The sequence below is a fragment of the Lygodium microphyllum genome, chromosome 7 (genome assembly GCF_053477565.2).
Source record: "Lygodium microphyllum isolate KBCC chromosome 7, Lygodium_microphyllum_v1.1.10, whole genome shotgun sequence".
Lineage (NCBI taxonomy): Eukaryota > Viridiplantae > Streptophyta > Polypodiopsida > Schizaeales > Lygodiaceae > Lygodium > Lygodium microphyllum.
The window spans coordinates 50,260,778-50,279,207 of record NC_141141.1 but is presented as its reverse complement, the minus strand read 5'-3'; the positions used below and the strand labels follow the sequence as shown (position 1 = coordinate 50,279,207).

Below are 18,430 nucleotides of genomic sequence, written 5' to 3'. Positions count from 1 at the left end.
CTAAGGGCTTTGCAAACCCTAGCAGGGAACACCTAATGTGCAAGCTAAAGAAGAGTCTATATGGCTTAAAGCAAGCACCTAGGGAATGATACCATAAGTTTAATGCATTCATGCAGTGCAACGCTATGGATCTGTACTTGTACATGAAGAAAGCCCGTGACGGTTCTTTACTGATTTTGGTACTCTATGTGGATGACATGCTTTTAGCAGGGATAGCTTATAAGAAGCTCGATACTCTTAAGGCTCAGCTCAAGAAGAGCTTTGAGATGAAAGATCTGGGACAGGCCTCTCATATACTTGGTATGCGCATCATGCACAATAGATCTCAAGGACTCCTCTATCTATCATAGAGGGAGTACGTACATAAAATCCTTGAGCGCTACCGCATACAAGATATTAAGCCTATTGGTTGTCCATTACCTTCTCATGTGAAGGTTTCACAGGCCGATTGTCCGCAGACAGATGAGCAGAGGGCCGAGATGGCCAAGATTCCCTATGCATCAGCCGCGTGGGCAGTCTTATGTATGCCATGATAGCCATCCGTCTAGATATAGCTTTTACAGTTGGAGTTATGGCACATTATATGGCTACACCTGGCAAGAAACATTGGGATGCCATGAAGGGTATCATGAGGTACCTGAAGGGCACAGCAGATATGTGTCTTTGTTATGGCAACCAGGATACAGGAGTTGTGGGGTATACTAACTCTGATTATGCAAGACATGCAAATAGTAGAAAGTCCAGTTCTGGCTATGTGTTCACATGTGCTGAAAGGGCTATCTCTTGGATGTCCACAGCGCAGAAGCATACGGCCCTTTCTACTACAGAGGCCGAGTATATTGCAGCCACAAAGGCTTGCAAAGAGGCTATCCGGTTAGGCCGTTTGATTGCAGACCTTGGTATGACAGATGTTATGCCTACACTGCATTCGGATTCTATGAGTACCATTCAGTCGGCCAAGAATCCGGTCTTCCATGCGAAGACGAAACACATTGAGGTGAGGTATCACTTCATTCGCGAGGTCATTGATGACAAATCTGTTGGCCTTGTCAAGATTCCGAATGAGCTGAATCCTGCAGACTTACTCACGAAAAGTCTCACTACCAAGCACTTTGCCTTCCTCAGGAGATTGATGGGCATTGAATAAGATGACGTATTTTTCCTCATCCTGTTGTACATGTATACATGTTGTACTGTCTTTTCTTTTTTCTCTCTCACTGGGGTGGATTCGCCTTTAAGTGGGAGGTTGTTGGGGGTAAAGACGCCCCCGCCTAGCCGCCCATGTATTACTACACCGACAGTACCCACCACTGCACACTGCAAGTGGCGAGCGTCCATCACAGTCACTTATTCTTTATTCTTTTAGTGACAGTTTGAATAAAGGAAGATCCAGCCACACATTGTGGTTGTTGGAGTTCCCATTTTTTGTCTCTCTCTTTCTTGCTCTTGCTCTTTTGCTATAGCTCTCGCGTGCAAGCTTCGATCCTTCTCAACTTTCATCTCTGTTGTTTGTACATGAATCAGCTACCACACGGGTAAAAAATGCAAAAATTTACCAAATTCTATAACCAACCTTCAAAATTTCAAGTCCAAAAGTGCATAAATGTCAAGCAATCTGACCCAATTAAGCAAAATAATACCGATACATGAAAAGCCACAAATTTCTGGAATCCAATGTCATGAAATTTTACTCAAATAGTAAAATTCTAACAAATTTGGCAAAATCTCCTATTTAATTGAGATCACCACACACAATGTCTGCAATTTCTGACATGAATGTCACTGCCATGCTTGGATGAGATTAAATCTGAGAAAAGCGCCAAATTTCTAGGTTCAAATTTGTACAAATCTGAGATCTATGTCTCCAATGCACGAACCCCTATTAAGAGAAGGAATTTCCAAAGAGATTTGAAAAGAAAATAAAGATTTTTTTTATTAAAAAAACGGAATGACAAGTCTGTTGACCCATCAGATAGGTCGTGTGACAGGACTGGCACCGTTCTGTCACGTGGTGCCCGTCAACTATTACGCGCCCGTCAGCTGCCCACTTCGTTCACCTACGCTCGACTGGATGGTCACGTCACGCTGCCTTGTCGCCTGCACGTCTAGTCCCCTGTCGTCACGTACAGCGCCCGAACTGTCTTGGTCACGTCGCACATTTGAAGTCCGTCACGTTAGACCTGTGTCATGCTGGACCTGCCACCTGGACTATTTGCCTACTGACGTCCATTGTCTGGGGAAGCATTGGGAAGCGTGCATAGAACCTTATGCTCTAATACCAATTGTTGAAGCTCAACTGGATGCAACAATTTGAGGAGTGAGAGTGACGGCTGGAGAAAGTTAGAGAGGGAGAGAAGTACGATTAGATTTGAGTATACCAACGATGTGTTGGTACGCAAAGAATAAAATGTATTTATACTTAGGGCATGTAAGGCTGCATTCACATGTATAGCTAAATAATGTGCGTGTACTTTACATGGAGGTCAAACGGACCTTTATCCCAACCGAACAGCTCCAAGGTTGTGTCATGCTCGTGATGGAGCCTCAATGCACCAACAACAATCCATCAATGGATCCTAAGACGCAGTAACAGTCCTCCAATGATGATGTCATGGACAGCAAAGAAGGGAGCAAAATGCAGTCCTCCAAGCCGTGGGATGTCAAGTGATGACTCCATGAAGCAACACAAGATTGTTGCCTGATGGCAGCTCCACAAGCAGCAAAGGGTGAAGATGATGGAGGCCTTAGCAGGCTGTCCACCAAACAATGAATGAAAACACACACTCCACTTGATCAAAACGCAGCAGCAGATGATATCGATGATGAGGCAAGAGCTAGATGACATCTCATGGATGGTGATGAAGGCAGCAAGCTGGGCAGCAGCTTCACATGGCTGGTGACATTGGCAGCTGGCTGAACAGCAGCAAAAACAACTCAATGGACATCCTCCAAGCTTGGTGATGGCCTCCAAAGACTAGGTGATGCCACAAATGTCCTGATGAGGGAGGCGATCAACTCTGCAAGCTGGCAGCAGCCTTCTCCTATTGTTTTATGCGTACCATGGGTATGCACTTCAAGGACTTTAGTATCACCACATTTAGACCATTGGACAGCTATTTGCACTAGCCGATCTGATCCTTTCAAATCCCCACTCCACTACAGGCTATATACATTCACACCAAAATGTTGAAGGACGACTACAAGCAACAAAATGCAAGGTTCACTAGCTGATGGTGGGCTGTCTACTATGGCAATGAAAACAACACAGGTTGGTCTAATCAAAAAGCAATAGCAGATGATGTCAATGATCAGGCAGCAAGCGGCAATCCACCAAGGCTGCTGATGATATGGAACAGTCTGTGCTTGTATTGTGGGCTGGGCGGTGCATTTCTTTTTTGGCAGCTATTTATGAGCTTTTCAGCTGACCAACTAGTTATTATTATTATTATTATTATTATTATTATTATTTATGCTGGCCCGATTTTTTAGCCTAATGCCCTATTTATTGCCTAGCTCTCTCCTCCTCCATTCATTCATCACTTGTAGACTTCCAGAGCAAGTTTTGTTGGAGAGAGGAAGCCGGTGCCAATGCTCACACAACCAATGACTCACTGTTGTACACATATGTCTCATAACTTGGTATATGGATTCCATTCCCTAAGCATATCTCTGGGTTCTCCTCTACAATGTTCTTCTATTTCTCTTCTCTTGAAATCTCCCTTTCATTTCTCTTGCGTTGTGCAATCTATTACATGTCTTCTATGCTTCTATCGTTGCACCCACTTCTAACATGGTATCAAACGTCTATGTTAGGTCTTGGAGCATTATTCATTGTTGTTGCAGGTTTGCCAACTGCTGATTCTGATCTTCCTTGACTGCTGCTGTCCAAGTGACCTGATTCTGGTGCAAAATGGCCTGTTTCCAGCCTCAGCTGCCATCATTCTGATTTTGTACTTTATTTTATTGCTGTACAGCCTGCATCTAACGCTTCTAGTGACTATGTTTTGCTGTCCAGCATCTGCATTTTCAGTTTTGTTCCTAGCTTGGGGCTGGACAACTGATTTTTCAGGCTCTGTTGGCTGCATTTGATCAGCCTTTCCCCATTTCAGTAGTCATTTTCTGATCAGCTTCTCTTTGCACTTCGTGTAAACTCATGATTTGTGCAGTCTGCCCTATTTTTGGCTGCACTCTATCTGTCTTCTTTGCTTTATCTTCTCATCCTATCCTCTCCGAATAGCACCTCCCTACTGCTCAACTGATCACAAACTTCATGGCCTTGCCTACCTAATTAGGAGTGCTATTATGAAAGCATGGTTTGTGCAGAAACTATTATGGTACGTGATTTCAGAGGCTATTGCACACGATGAGGCATTTATAGCTTCAAAGAGGGGTGACAGGAAGAAGAAGGCGAAGGCCCAATGCTGTAACGGTAGCAAGAAGGGGCATTTGCACAAGGATTGTAAGAAGTTAGCAGCATCAAGGAAGAAGAAGAAGAAGAAGAAGGAGCGGGATATCAACTCTTTCAACAAGTCATCCTCATCCTCCTCCAACTTACACTAGTCGACTTTTTCATGCTAATGGCCTATGTATTGCTTGGCTCTCTCCTCCTCCATTTATTTATCACTTGCAAACTTCCAAAGCAAGATTTATTGGAGAGAGGGAGCTGGTGCTAGTGCTCACACCTTTCATCATTGCACCCACTTCTAACAATTTTTATGCATATCAAGGGTATTAGGCATTGCATTCATGTGCATTTCATGGCCTTTAGTAAGTGCCACATTTAGACCATTGAGCAGCTATTCACATTGGCTGATTTGATCCTCTCACATCTTCCACCATAGGCCATATATATTGCTCTTTACTCTTGCACCATCATGATAGCATCATCTACATCCTTGGAGAGAGGGAGACTAGAGGCATTGTGGCTGGTCATCATTGAGAGTTGGCTACCCTTGTGGTATTGTACTTTCTTCTTGTGCCTTTTATTACGAATTTCACTAACTCCTCATGAGTTCTCTTTGAGTTCACCGATGCCTTAATTTTGGTGGCTCAACACACTACACACAAATAGTGCTACCCTCCAAGGCATCACAACTATCGAGCACTCATAACTTTTGCACACTAATCCTCCATCTAGCATCAATCCCAATCACCATCAAAGCTCGTAGTAGCACACAAGTAAACACTCATTGACCATCAAGTTTTGCAAGTATGGGGAGAACGTGAGAATGACAATACTTTGAACTTAACCAACTCCATTAATTATCACCAAGAAAATCGAGAGAGAGAGAGAGAGAGAGAGAGGAGTCAACACCACGTTGAGAGGGAAATTGATCTCTCCCCCTTTACAAGAATTTATTGAAACAAAACCATGGGCACCAAGTGCTAAAACCATCTGCAATTCTGAAAATTAGAGTTTTGAAACTCTAATTTCTACAAACTCGGGCAACAAGCTGATTTTCTTCTTTAGTACTTGGATAAGATCAAACTAAGTAAAAAGTGTTTCTTGAAAGAGAGATACATAAGAGAATACAAAGCATGTGGCTGAAATTTCAGCATGAGAGCTTATTTCAAATGAAGAGAGAGATCTCCAATATATAGGTGAGGGCTTGGATGCTCAAAAGTAAAAAGTAGGGGTTGCAAATGGCAAATGTTTGCTGAAAATGACAAGTGTAGAGACACTTGTCTCTTCAAAATGACACGTCCTCTTTTAGATGCCACATGTCGCTTTTCTAGAGAGAGAAGCTTCCAAACCATCTACTCAAAAAATCTCTCAAATGGTTAAGAATTTGAGATGGTTGCTGAGGACAAATTTATTCCTTGAGAAATTTTGAAGCCTCTGACACGAATAAAATTTCCACTTGAGCAACGTCCAAAAATAGTAACCTTCTAAATTTTAGGAGTCACCAAATTTAGCTTTTGGAGAGCTTCATTATATAGGTTCACCAATTCATGGTTTGTTTTTTCCATCATGAGCATCTAGTTTTACTTTCTAAAACCACTCATTATATGGGCTTCTAGTCAATGTGATTATTTGAGTGTAAAAGTCTTAGTCATCTCAAATTTTTGTCAATTTAATCACTCTACTAAACTCTTAATTTCTCTTGGGCATCTCGTCAATGACGACCCAAGTATAATTATAGGGTGTTCTGGCCATTGGCCACCCTTACATAGAAAGATGAATATTTAATCATATTTTGAAACACCTAAATAATACAAATCGTCTTTCAAAGTACATGAGCATCAAATTAATTTCGAATCATTGAACCAATATATCTTGATAGCAATTGATGTACAAAAAGTTTGTTGTATCCCTTCCTTTTGAAATTTTTATTGTCCTCAAGGCGTTGCTTGAAGTGTTTCTAATCCTACAGCTTCTTTATAAGCTGCAAGTACTTTTGGATAGTCTTTAAAATACTCTTTTAACATCTATTTAAAATCTAAATGAAAACAGTTTTTGAATTTCAAAAGAAATTTTATATTTTTTTCGTTTCCTAATCATATGAAATACTATTTGGTCTGGATAAAGTATCTCTTCTTGTTCATCTAATTCAAATGGATCCTCTATTACACATTTCAATGATTAAGACTTCAAGACATAGATATGAAAAGCATTGTGAATTCTTCAAAGCTCTCGAAGTTGTAACATGTAACAAACATCATTAATCTTTTTAGAGACTTGAAATGGCCCATAATTTCTTGTTGTGAACTTAGTGACTTGGAATGAAGACTTGTTAAAGCTACTTAGATGAGCTTTGTCAAATTTTAGTCACACCCAATCTCTTTCTTGTAAAATCATTTATCTTCAATGCTTAACTGCTTCTTTTTTTTTTCTTAAAGATCTTTGGATAGCTCATCTAACTTAGGTGAAAGCTATTTCCATATCACACAAGAACTCATCGGCATGAAATATCTCCTCCTTTGTTTTGAGAATAGATAACAATAGTCGTTTTCCATATATAATCTCAAATTGTGCTTTAGCTATAGAAGTATAAATTGTGTTGTTATAGATATATTCTACCAAAGGTAAATATGTTTCCTATTGTTGATTGGCTTCATGGCAATAGCATTTCGGCATATCCAATATTGTGAGATTAGCTATCTCATTTTGTGCATCTATTTGAGGATTATAAGAAAAAGAAAATGATAAGCTTTGTACCCAAATTTTCAAAAAGAGCACACTAAAAGAGACTAGTGATTCGTGGATCTCTATCACCTATAATAGATTATGGTACAACGATACTTCAAGATTTATTTAATAAGTATTCTAGCTATATGTTGAGACTTGATAGTCTTCTTGACTAGACTCAAATGAGCTTATTTACTAAACCTATCAATAATAGTCCATATACCATCATTGCAATTTGCTGATTTTGACAAGCCAAAAATAAAATCCATAGCAATGCTTTTCCAAGATTGGCTCAAAATTCGTTATGGTTGTAAAATCCCTACAAGCTTTTGGCAATCAAACTTAATCTTTCGGCACACAAGACACTCTTTGATAAATTGTTCAATGTCTAGTCGAAGACTTAGCCAAAAAAAATACATTTCAAGTGCCTTGGTTGTGGCCAAAATACCACAATGAGCACGTAAGGAGTCACATGGCATTCTTCGATTACTTTAGGTCTAAAATCTATTCTCCATCCAAAGAAATCCATCTTTGATAACATAAAAAATTTTCATTGTACAAAGTTATTAACTCTCCCAAATGGTTTTAAAATCTTTATCAGAAGCATACATGTACCTCATACTAGTGAAATCTGTATGATGAATCATGGACACTGCATGAATCCGAGATCTTCTTGACAGGGCATCAACTACCTAATAAGTATCAATAGTGACATTAGAGACTAGCATTAATTGATTAATTAATGCCAGTCTAAGGGTCAACAGAGATTGGAAAACCCTCCACGTTGCAAATTGCCTAGCCAATTTAATTTTGGGCAAGGTCAAAAGGGATTAAATTAATTTTTAATATTATTTAATTCTAAAAATTAATTAAATGGCTGGATAATGCTGAAAAATGAATTTAGAATATTACTACTTTGCAAAAATGCCCATGCAAACTAAGAAAACATTTTTGGGAGCTAGGTCTCAGTCATTCAATCAATTTACAACTCGCGAGAGTGAAGGAGAAAGTTGTTGGTCCATTTTCTCATCAGAGAGCAGCAATTTGCTGCAAAAGACAGCCATCTAGGTGCCTCAACAGGTAGGGGACAACAAGGAGTCACCTCCCAAGGGCTGGCAACAGTATTGCTTACCATGTGACAACATTTTGGAGATTACTGGTAGTACATGACTACATTAATTGCAAACTGGAGCAGATAGCAGGTAGATTTTTGGGTTTCCTCGCAAAGAAAATCAAATTTTTCTCTCATCTTGGCTTTCTCTCACCTTATCCAAACCATTCTTAAGAGATCTCAGCAATTCTTATCCATTTTGAGCACATCTCAACCAAATTTGGTGGATAGCAAAGAGATCTCAATTGTAAATCCTAAATTTCTGTAGAAATTAGGGTTTGGCAAATACCTTGGGAATCGTGCCAATAGGAGAAGGCATCATACTAAAAACAAAACCCGAAATTCGTGAAATTGACAAGGATTTCAAATGCCAAGCCATCCATTGTGAATTGGCCCACATTTGGCCAACTGACGGTTCCATTTGTGTAATTCTTGGGTGAAAATCAAGGGGCAATTGGCCCAAATTGCTTGCTAATTGTATGTACATCGAGGGGATTTTGGATCAACAAACGAGATTGTGGAATCTCCTCCATTAGCAATTAAAATTAATGAAATACCCAAAGGGGCACCAATTTTAGGGCACATTTCAATTTATGTTTATTTATTGATTGTTGTAATTAAGTGCTTAATCAAGGAATTACCACCATTTCCAAGAAGAAAGGTTGGTCTCATGGTTCAGTTGCCGGGACACAACTCAATCTCTTGATTTAATGGGCCCAAGGCACCTAATTACAAGCCAAAGCTTTGTGCTAATGCTGATTTTTGCTCTTAATAGCAAGAAATTACACCAATATGTCTTCATACAGTGAGATGCAATCAAGCAGCGATGATACCTCTCAGTATGAACATTCATATGGGAATGAAAAAAATGCAATGTCTGATCTTGGATAAGGCTCACACCATAGACAGCAAGCTGAAAATGTTATTGTTGGGCAAGTTATAAGGCCTTCAAGGCATAATGAGGCTGATGACCAGCAAAGTGAAGAGAAATTTGATGACCAATTCAAGAATCGAATGAGAACAGCACTAAATCTCTTTGTTGAATTGGCAAAGGATCCTCAATTTACCTGATTTTTGAATGCTCCAAAGAAGGATGGTAAGGGCAAGAAGAAGAAGTCATCTTCTACACCTTCGCGAGAGTAAGGTGCACGGAAGATAATGCCAAACCCTTCATTTGAAACTCCCAAAGATGCTAACGAAGCGAAACAGTTGGTATCTACAGGGCAAGAAATGCAAATGCAAGGCCATGATGAAAGTGCCAATCCAATGGATTTTAGACAACCGGGCATACATACTATGATGGGGCAGCCAAGTTATTTTGGTGGAAGCATGATTTTTCATGCTATGGTTGGACAAGAACCACATACGAGAATGTAACACAAATCCCCATGGTAAGTAACAGCCAATGCATGGTGTACAAGGCCCAATGTATTGGAGTATGGCTGGAAATATGCAAAACCCTATCTATGACAGCATCGGCTTGATGCCTAGAGACAAAGTAGCATGTTTGGTAATGCATCTACATCCATGAATGCTTATGGGACCCAAGGAATGAATGTTGCTCATGCAAATGCTCCATTTGATGTTGGTTTTAATGTAAATTTAGTGAATGCACCCTTTTTGCAACAGCCAACATATGACAACTTGACACCCAAAGGGGTAGCAAAAGACTATGATGAGGGTGGAAAAGCAATGAAGTCTGAGCCCTCCAGCCATGCATAAGATAGGCTAAAAGATTTAACTTTTCTTCAGCAATTTGATGCAGCCTATCCAAGGGGAAAACGAGTCCTCGAAGATTCGAAAGGCAACCACTTTCTTGAAAGGGAATGCATTTCAGTAGTGGTTTACTCTTTTAATACAAGGTAGAGCACCGTCAATGTGGATACAATTCAAGCAAATGTTTGCATCGATTTGGTTGACAAGTACCTTTGAGGTGGACATCATGACAGCCTGAAATAAGTTGGATGCTAAGGAACGTAAGAATTTGAAGTAATATAATAATAAGTTTTGGGATGCGTTACTGCCTATTACTTCTTATTGCCCCGTACCCCTTCATGAGCAAGTAAAAAACTTGGATGCAACCTATGCAAAAATAAAGTATGCACTTCACAAATCACTGGAAAAGCAAAAGAGAGCAACTGATCGTCATAGACGTGCTTTATAGTTTGCAAAGGGCAATTATGTATTGCTGCGTTTTGAAAAGGCAAGGCTGAAAAATATGAAAGAAAAAGAAAAATTGTATCCGAAGTTGAGTATGAGGTACTATGGGCCCTTCCAAGTGTTGGAGAATATCAACAATGAGGCATATTGGCTGAAATTACCTCCACATTAGCGGATACACAATGCCTTTCATGTCAATTTGTTAAGGCCTTTTCTTGGTGATGTGCCACAATATATATTTGGTGAAATTCAGCCTGAGGTTAAGGAGCTAGATGAGATTTTGGTATCCGAGCAGATTTTGGTACATAAGGAAAAAAATGTCAAAGGTAAACTTTCCAAGAGATACTTGGTGAAATTTTAGAACTATTCACCATTCGATGCCAAATGGATAGAAGAGGATGACTTGGTAGACCATTCTCCGTTGTTGCAACTTTACCTTTCAATTAGAGCCAACTTTAGTTCAGGCTCAATCAGGTTCAACAAAGCAGGGGTCCGAAGTATTGTCTCATACTCAAGGGGAAGGTAACACTTCCACTCCACTAGTTTTGGACAGCTCTCATATGTAGTGGATATTAGATGTATTCAATCGGATGTATTCAGTATGCATCCAAGGTATTGTACTGACAGTATGTATGCCATGAGGTCACTACTCAATCAGTGTACTAGTCACTATGAGATGTGTGCAAAAGAGTATGAGTTTCACCCAGGCATTGGAACTATACTTTTGCATTAGCTTATAATCAATTTGGCATTAATTTTACTTCAATTTTGAGATAAAAATTCTGATCAGTTTCAGCTTATTTTTTGATCCATTTAAGAACCATTTATGGTCACTTTTGGGATCAGTTTTTACATTGATTGCTGGTCAATTTTTGCAATTAGTTTGTAACCAGTTTGGGGTCACATTTGCAGCAATTTGTGATCACTTCTCAGATCAACAAGTGATCAGTTTATGATCAGATTATGCTCAAAATTCAATGGTTTATAGCTGGTTCCATGGACAACAACATGTATGCCATTGATAGTTTCAACCATGGTTTATGCTGAAAATATGCTTTACTATGGTTCTGAAGTCAAAACTATTGAGAAACATGAGTTCTGGATGTATACAATGGCTTTCTAGCAGTAGTTCTAGATTGTTTATGCGAGCTGGAAATTTTCAACAAGGTTTGACACATGTAGTATGGTTGAAAAACATTGTGCAATGTTGTGACTATGATGTCTTATGGAAATTCCAATGCAATATGCTTTACCTTTGGCACAAAGCATTGCAATCGAGGGCAATTGCACAGATTTCAAGGGGGAGGTCTCTCACCTAAATGTGAAATTTTGAGGTGCTTTAATCCTGTTGATAACATTTGATTGAGTTATTAATCAAATGTGCAAGGTTGTTTAGCACATGTGATGCACATGGCAATTATTTCATGGTAATAGATCAAGGACCTGGAGGATATAGTGGGTGTCAAAGGCAAAAGTTATAATAAGTTATGCCAGTTGGGCTTTGGGAGTCAGTTGTTGGTGTCTGTTTTTACCCTAGGACAGTTTTTTGGCCAATAAGTGTCGATGGTGATACTAGGGACTAGCATTAATTAATTAATTAATTAATACCAAACTAAGGGTCAACAAAGGTTGAGGACCACTCCAGGTTGCAAATGCCCTATCCAATTTAATTATGGATGCGTAGATTTAATTTTGGGCAAGGGCAAAAAGGTTGAAATTAATTTTCAAGATTATTTAATCCTGAAAATTAATTAAATGGTTGGATAATGCTGAAAAATGGGTTTAGAAGGCTGCCACTTCGCAAAAATACACAAACAAACAAGGAAAACGTTTTTGGGGGTTAGGTCTCTGCCATTCAATCAGTTTACAACATGGGACAGGAAGGGAGAGAGATGTTGGTTCATTTTCTATTCAGAGAACAACAATTCGCTGCAAAAGACAGCCACCTGGGCACCTCAACAGATAGGGGACAATAGGGAGTCACCTTCCAGGGACTGGCAATAGCATTGCTTATTAGGTGACAATATTTTGTAGGTGCCTAGCAGTAGGTGACTGTAATGCAAGTTGGAGCAGATAGCAGGCAGACTTTCTGGTCTTCTTGCAAAGAAAATTAGATTTCTCTCTCATCTTCGCTTTCTCTCACCTTTCCAAACCATTCTTAGGAGATCTCAACATTTCTCAACCAATTTGAGCAAATCTCAGCCAAATTTGGTTGACAATAGAGACATCTCTATTATAAACCCTAAATTTCTGTAGAAATTAGGGTTTGCAAACACCTTGAGACCTGTGTCAACAAGAGAAGGCATCGTACACACTGAAATCAGCAACCACTACAAACCATTTAATGCATCTCCTCTAATAAGAGCATGATCCTAAGAAACTTCAACCTTCATGAACACTATTTAATCCTGGTCATTCTACAATAGCCTTGATTTTTCCTACATCCATCCGAATCCCATCTTTGGATACAATATGGCCCAAGTAGTGAATCTCTTCTAGGAAAAATGCACTCTTTTTGCCATTCACATAAAGTTTGTGTTTGCAGAGTTCTTGAAACATTATTTTCAAGCGTTGCTTATGCTCTTTTTCATCTTTCAAATGAACCAAAATATCATCAAAGAAAGTACCTATAAATTTCCAATGTGCTCTAAAGATTATTTCCATCATTCAATTAAAGGTTGCAAGAGCACCGGTGAGACCAAATGGTAGCACAAGAAACTCATACAAACCAAAAGTTGTTTTGAATGCTATTTTATGAATATCTTGAGAAGCAATTCTTATCTGATGATAGACACTCTTCAAGTCAATCCAATTGAATACTTTGGATCCATCCAATCTATCTAAGATATCATCAATTCTTGGAATGGAAAACATATTCTAAACTGTAATTTTGTTGAGGACTCTATAATCCACACACATGTGCTAAGTTCCATATTTCTTCTGCACTAAGAGGACTAGAGAGCGAAACGGTGAGAAACTAGGTTTTATTAGACCCTTCTCCAAGGGATCAATGTGATGATCTTCTAACCTTACTAGTGGTAACTCGTCAGATAAAGTGTTTGCAAAACAATCTTTAGACTCCTTTAAGAAACTCATTCGATCCTCGTTCATATTTGAGATGGACTCTTCAATTCTACACTCTTTGTTAGAATCTTTAACAAAAATCAAGTACGAGGAAATAGACTTTCTCATTGCTTTACAAACTTATACATGGGATAAGATGAAAATAGAGTTCCCTTTCATTCCCACACCAAAAGATACATTTTTACCCTTAAAATGAAATCTAAACTTATTTTGATTCCAATCAATGGTTGGATCTACTCTTCTATGCGAAGATATTTCTAATAAAGCATTACAATGACCAAGATCTCCCATGACAAAACTCTCATAATCTTCCATCTCAATTCGTAGTTTCCCAAGAATGGAAGTAACTTCAGACTCCATTCCTTGAAAAGTAGCACCTAACATTTCTAGTATTTCAATCTCTCCTTTGATAGATATAGAGCTTCAAAAACCCGAGTATGGATACAGTGAGAAATAGCCCCTGTATCAAAATGAACGACAATAGGTTAATTAGCAATCTTACCCCAAGCCATAAAAAGCTTCCTTTTCTCTGACAGAGTTTCATCATGTTTCAAGGATTCCTTAGGTATAGCATTTGCTTAAGGTGTCTTTTGAGGTTGGTTTTTCTTTATCTTATTAAAACATTGACCAGCCATGTGTCAATTTTTTCCACGAGAAGCATCATCCTTCTCATGTATATTTTACTAACTACTGATATATTAGCTACTTTTTGGATAGCAAAGATGGTCTATCTTTATGGTTCTTGTTTATCTGACTTCTTTTGGTTAAACATCTTAGTCTTCTTTCTTTGTGGTTCTTCTTTTGAGGCTTTACCAAGCATCCATGGCATATGCAATCCTTCAACTTCTAAGGCCGCATCTTGGGCTGCTTCCAAATTATCAAACTTTGTCATATTTACAGCTTGTCGTACCTTTGAATATAAGCCATGGATAAACTTTCTCATCTCCATATTGGAAGAAACTTCATTAAGAGATATAAATTTAAAAGAAACAACTGCAAACATCTTGATATATGTTTCAACATTGTCTCCATGGCTTTCCTTTAGCTCATCCCATTCTTATTGCATATTAGCTTCAAAGAATGAAGGCGGAAACTTATTGTTGAGCATCTCAAACTCTTTCCAAGACTTGGGTTTCTTTCCCTCTTAAACAACTTTGAGCCACCAATTTAAAGCAACATCCTTGAGATGCATTTTATCCATTCTTTTTTTTTTTTTTTCTATAATCTTCACCACCAAAAGTAGCATCAAATTGTCTGGTAAAAGACACAACTTTTTGAGATTTTCTCTTATCATAGAAAACATCAAACTATACGCTTTTCTCTCCAAGTTGAAGCCTCTTTTAGCATCATTTTCCTTTGCTAAAAGCATCTTTAGAAATTCAACTACCATGGAAATAGTCGGTTCTTTGTCTTTTCTCCTTGCTCTTTCTCCATGGAGGGATTCTTGGGACAAGAGAAGACAGCTTGTGTATGAAGAGACTTTGAAGTTACCGCTTGGGTAGATTCTTGAATGATAGGTGATATGTTACCTCTCATAGACTTAGTTACATCAATAACATTGATACCTTTCGTGTAGAAATAGGCCTTCGTAGCCGTAATACCATCTGTCTCAAGAGCCTTTCAATAAGAAAATCTTCAAAGACCTTAGCTTCAGCCCGTGCTTTAGCCTCTCTCTCCATCAAAGCTTGAATTTCTAGATCAAGAAATAAGATTCCAAACCTTCTAATCTAAAAATCTCTCAAATGGTTAAGAATTTCAGATAGCTGTTGAAGACAAAATTATTTCTTTCGAAATTCCGCAACCTTTGATCCAAACAAAATTTCCATTTGAATAACTTTCAAAATAGTAACCTTCCAAATTTTAGAAGTCGCCATATTTAACTTTTGGAGAGCTTCATTATATAGGTTCACCAATTCATGGTTTGTTTCTTCAATCATGAGCATCTAGTTTCACTTTCTAGAACTACTCATTATATGGGCTTCTAGTCAACGTGACGAGTGTAAAATTCTTAGTCATCTCAGTTTTTTGGTCAATCTGACAACTCGACTAAGCTTTCTAGCCATTGGTAACGTTTAAATAGAAAAATGAATACATAATCATATTTTGAAGCACTTAAATAATGCAAATCATCTTTAAGAACATGAGCATCAAATTAATTTGGAATCACCGAGTCAATATGTCTTGGTAACAATTGATATACAAAAAGTTTGTTACAAGTTATATCAATTATAGTACAGAAAGAAAGTCTCTCTCTCTCCTATACTTGCATTCCTTATTATCCTCAGTTATGTTGTGTTTTCTTTCATCAACTCATAAGCTCAAAGTTGAGCACAATTACATGCACATCGCTTAAAGGCTTATCAAAACTGAGCATGCCTTAAAGGCAAATAACATGGTTTAGGAGGCTCAAACCTAGGCCTTCGTCTGTGCCTAAATGCAAGGGCCATGATAAAACCAAATCATTGACATTTCCCCTTGAAGTCACTCCTTGGCAAATAGCCCATTACTAGAAAGAATAGACGCATGGATTCCAAAAGATATGGAAGGTCTTCCAAAGACTAGAAGGCCCAGCCATCATCAACAAATCTTGCAGATGCTATTGCTTCTACTCTAGCTGCTGTAACTCTCATCATCAAAAGAAGAGCTTGCCCGTCTTGGCTTTATTCCCATCCTTGTCACAATCTTTGAAGGTGCAAATTTTCTCATTGCAACACTAACAGCCACTTTTTTCCCTTTCCCTTTTCGCCCTTTGTAGCTAAATGATTCTCTTCATTTAACTGCGACAAACTTCTTGTTTCTCCCTTTGACAGAAACACACTGACCTTAAAATTGTCAGCAAAGCTGTGCACTCTCAGCCTTGGTATACTACAGCAGCAACTCATCCCTCTTTAAAATGCGTGAAGAATGTAGAAGATGACAAAATATCCTTCCATTAAAACAACCATAAAGCTGGCTTTCCAAACTAATCAAGATCAGCTCACAGCCACTTACAACTTCCATGCCTAGTGTTTGAAGAAGTGGAAATATGGAGGCCACCAAAAACAAAACAATATGTGCAAAGGATTGAGCATAGCCATATATCAATACAGTCCTGCCTTTGACTCTTCACTGCATAATTTAAAACTTGGTAATTTTCCATATTCCCGCACCAGGTACGCAGGCCAAGGACAGCACTAATTCCATAATGACAATTTTACCGATCATATCAAGCTTGCATGAAAGATGGTTCTTAGCAAACGTGAGCCTCATCAGTCACCCGTGGCATCAGCTTAAAGAAAGGGCTGCAGGAAGCATCAGCTAGCTTTAACAAAACCTTTATTGACAGGCCCAGAAAAAACAACCATAAATTTGCACATTGCCTCTATATCATACTAGAAATGAGCAGACAAAAGTGCAAGAATTGGGTCCAATATTACCTCTACATTATACTAGAGATGAGCAGACAGCAGTACAATAAATATTTCAGACCCAGTATAGAATAAAGGTAAGACACTGTGTGTTTCCACAGAGACCACAATGTTGGCATCACCATGTTTCAGCTTTCACTTGGCAGAGTGAGACATAAAGAATTAACAGCGTGCATCCTACTGGCATCAAACAAGGCAACACTTGAGGTTTCCCCTGATACAAGAAAGAAATCATATCTCCTCAACAAGCATTAGCCAAACTTACTGATGTGCTTTTTAAGTCCGCACAGGCACAGAGTGCAGCATGGTATACTGTCAACCTTCGATCAACCATATTTCGTCTTCCTCGCACAAAGTCAACAGTGGGAAGACAATAGAGGTATTCATCAATTTCATCAACGATGTCCCTGGCATCCCTTCCACCAAATGCCTCCTGTGCTGACCAGCTGCTAGATTGTCTCACAAGCTCTATTATCTGCAAACAGGCAAAATCATAAATGGCATTGTCATCCAGAACAGCTAAAAATAATCACAAACAGGTCATTATTGATACCCCAGGGTGATCACCTTGTCAAGAGTGTCGCTCTTCTTGGCCAGTTGATTTTTCTCTGCAGCAATAAGTGCAGCATAGCAGTATTTGTTCAAACTAAATCCTGATTCTGTTATTCTCTGCACAACACCAGCACTGAAGCACAAGCACAGAGATCAAGCACTAAATTTTCAATCATAAATTCGCAGGAAAAAACAGGGATCATGAGCTTACGCTTCCTTGGGTAAACCAGCAGCACCACATGCTCCTAGAAGTGCTGTTAGAGTTTTTTGATTAGGACGCATGTTAAACTGCATCATCTCCTCTACAACCTTTCTTAGAGATTTGTTTCAACCCCAAAAAGAAACATAACAATAACAGCAGCTGGTCAGACTATTGTTCCAACTTGTGATGAAGCTTGATTTCACATCTTTCTTGAACAACAGCGACAAGCACCTTACAAAATTTGCCTGAGGACGAGCAATTGTACTCTTTTTATTTAGCTTAAATGTATACTTCAAACTATCTGAAGTGTGCTATCACTACCTCAAAAAATAAATGTCATGTTCCCAGGCCACCTCCTCAGAGATAGAAGCAAAGTCCTCCTATGCATATCATTACCAGTGTACACAAAGCAAAACAAGGCAATCAAGAAGGCAGGAAAAATGGACAACTCTATTCATGGTGGCAAATGTTTTGCATTTACCAGTAATTCTGAAACATAGGACAGAACATGCTAATGCATTGAGAACCTGTGAGAGTGGATAGCTAGAGAAAGTTATGCATGTGATAACTTACTAGAGATAGTGGTATACAGGGGGATGATAACCAAAGATTGTGAAGAAACACACCATATGGATACATGGACTGCTGTTTGGAGCCTATCTCTGTTACCTAGGCCAATATAACAGAGTAGGAAAGTGGCATCAAAAGCAAGCCAGAATTTAGATCAAGCAAACATTTTAAGGACCACTAGGTGCCATTGTATTTCTTTCTTGTTTTAAGATTTT

General features: G+C 38.8%; 1 protein-coding gene across 5 annotated transcripts in view; it reads right to left on the bottom strand.

Annotated features, from left to right (window-relative positions):
• Window positions 1-18,430, bottom strand: part of LOC148033429 (pentatricopeptide repeat-containing protein At4g35850, mitochondrial-like) — a 103,431-nt gene that overhangs the window by 19,025 nt on the left and 65,976 nt on the right. For all 5 annotated transcript variants that reach the window (XR_015691310.1, XR_015691309.1, XR_015691308.1 and 2 more), the window contains exons 5-7: window positions 17,655-17,752; window positions 17,459-17,576; window positions 17,157-17,366 (exon numbers count right to left, since the gene is read on the bottom strand). Coding sequence is in view for 2 of the 5 variants with exons in the window: in XM_087681352.1 (XP_087537478.1) it covers window positions 17,157-17,366; window positions 17,459-17,576; window positions 17,655-17,752 (426 nt within the window). In the remaining 3 variants the exon portion in view is untranslated. The remainder of the gene's footprint in view (window positions 1-17,156; window positions 17,367-17,458; window positions 17,577-17,654; window positions 17,753-18,430) is intronic.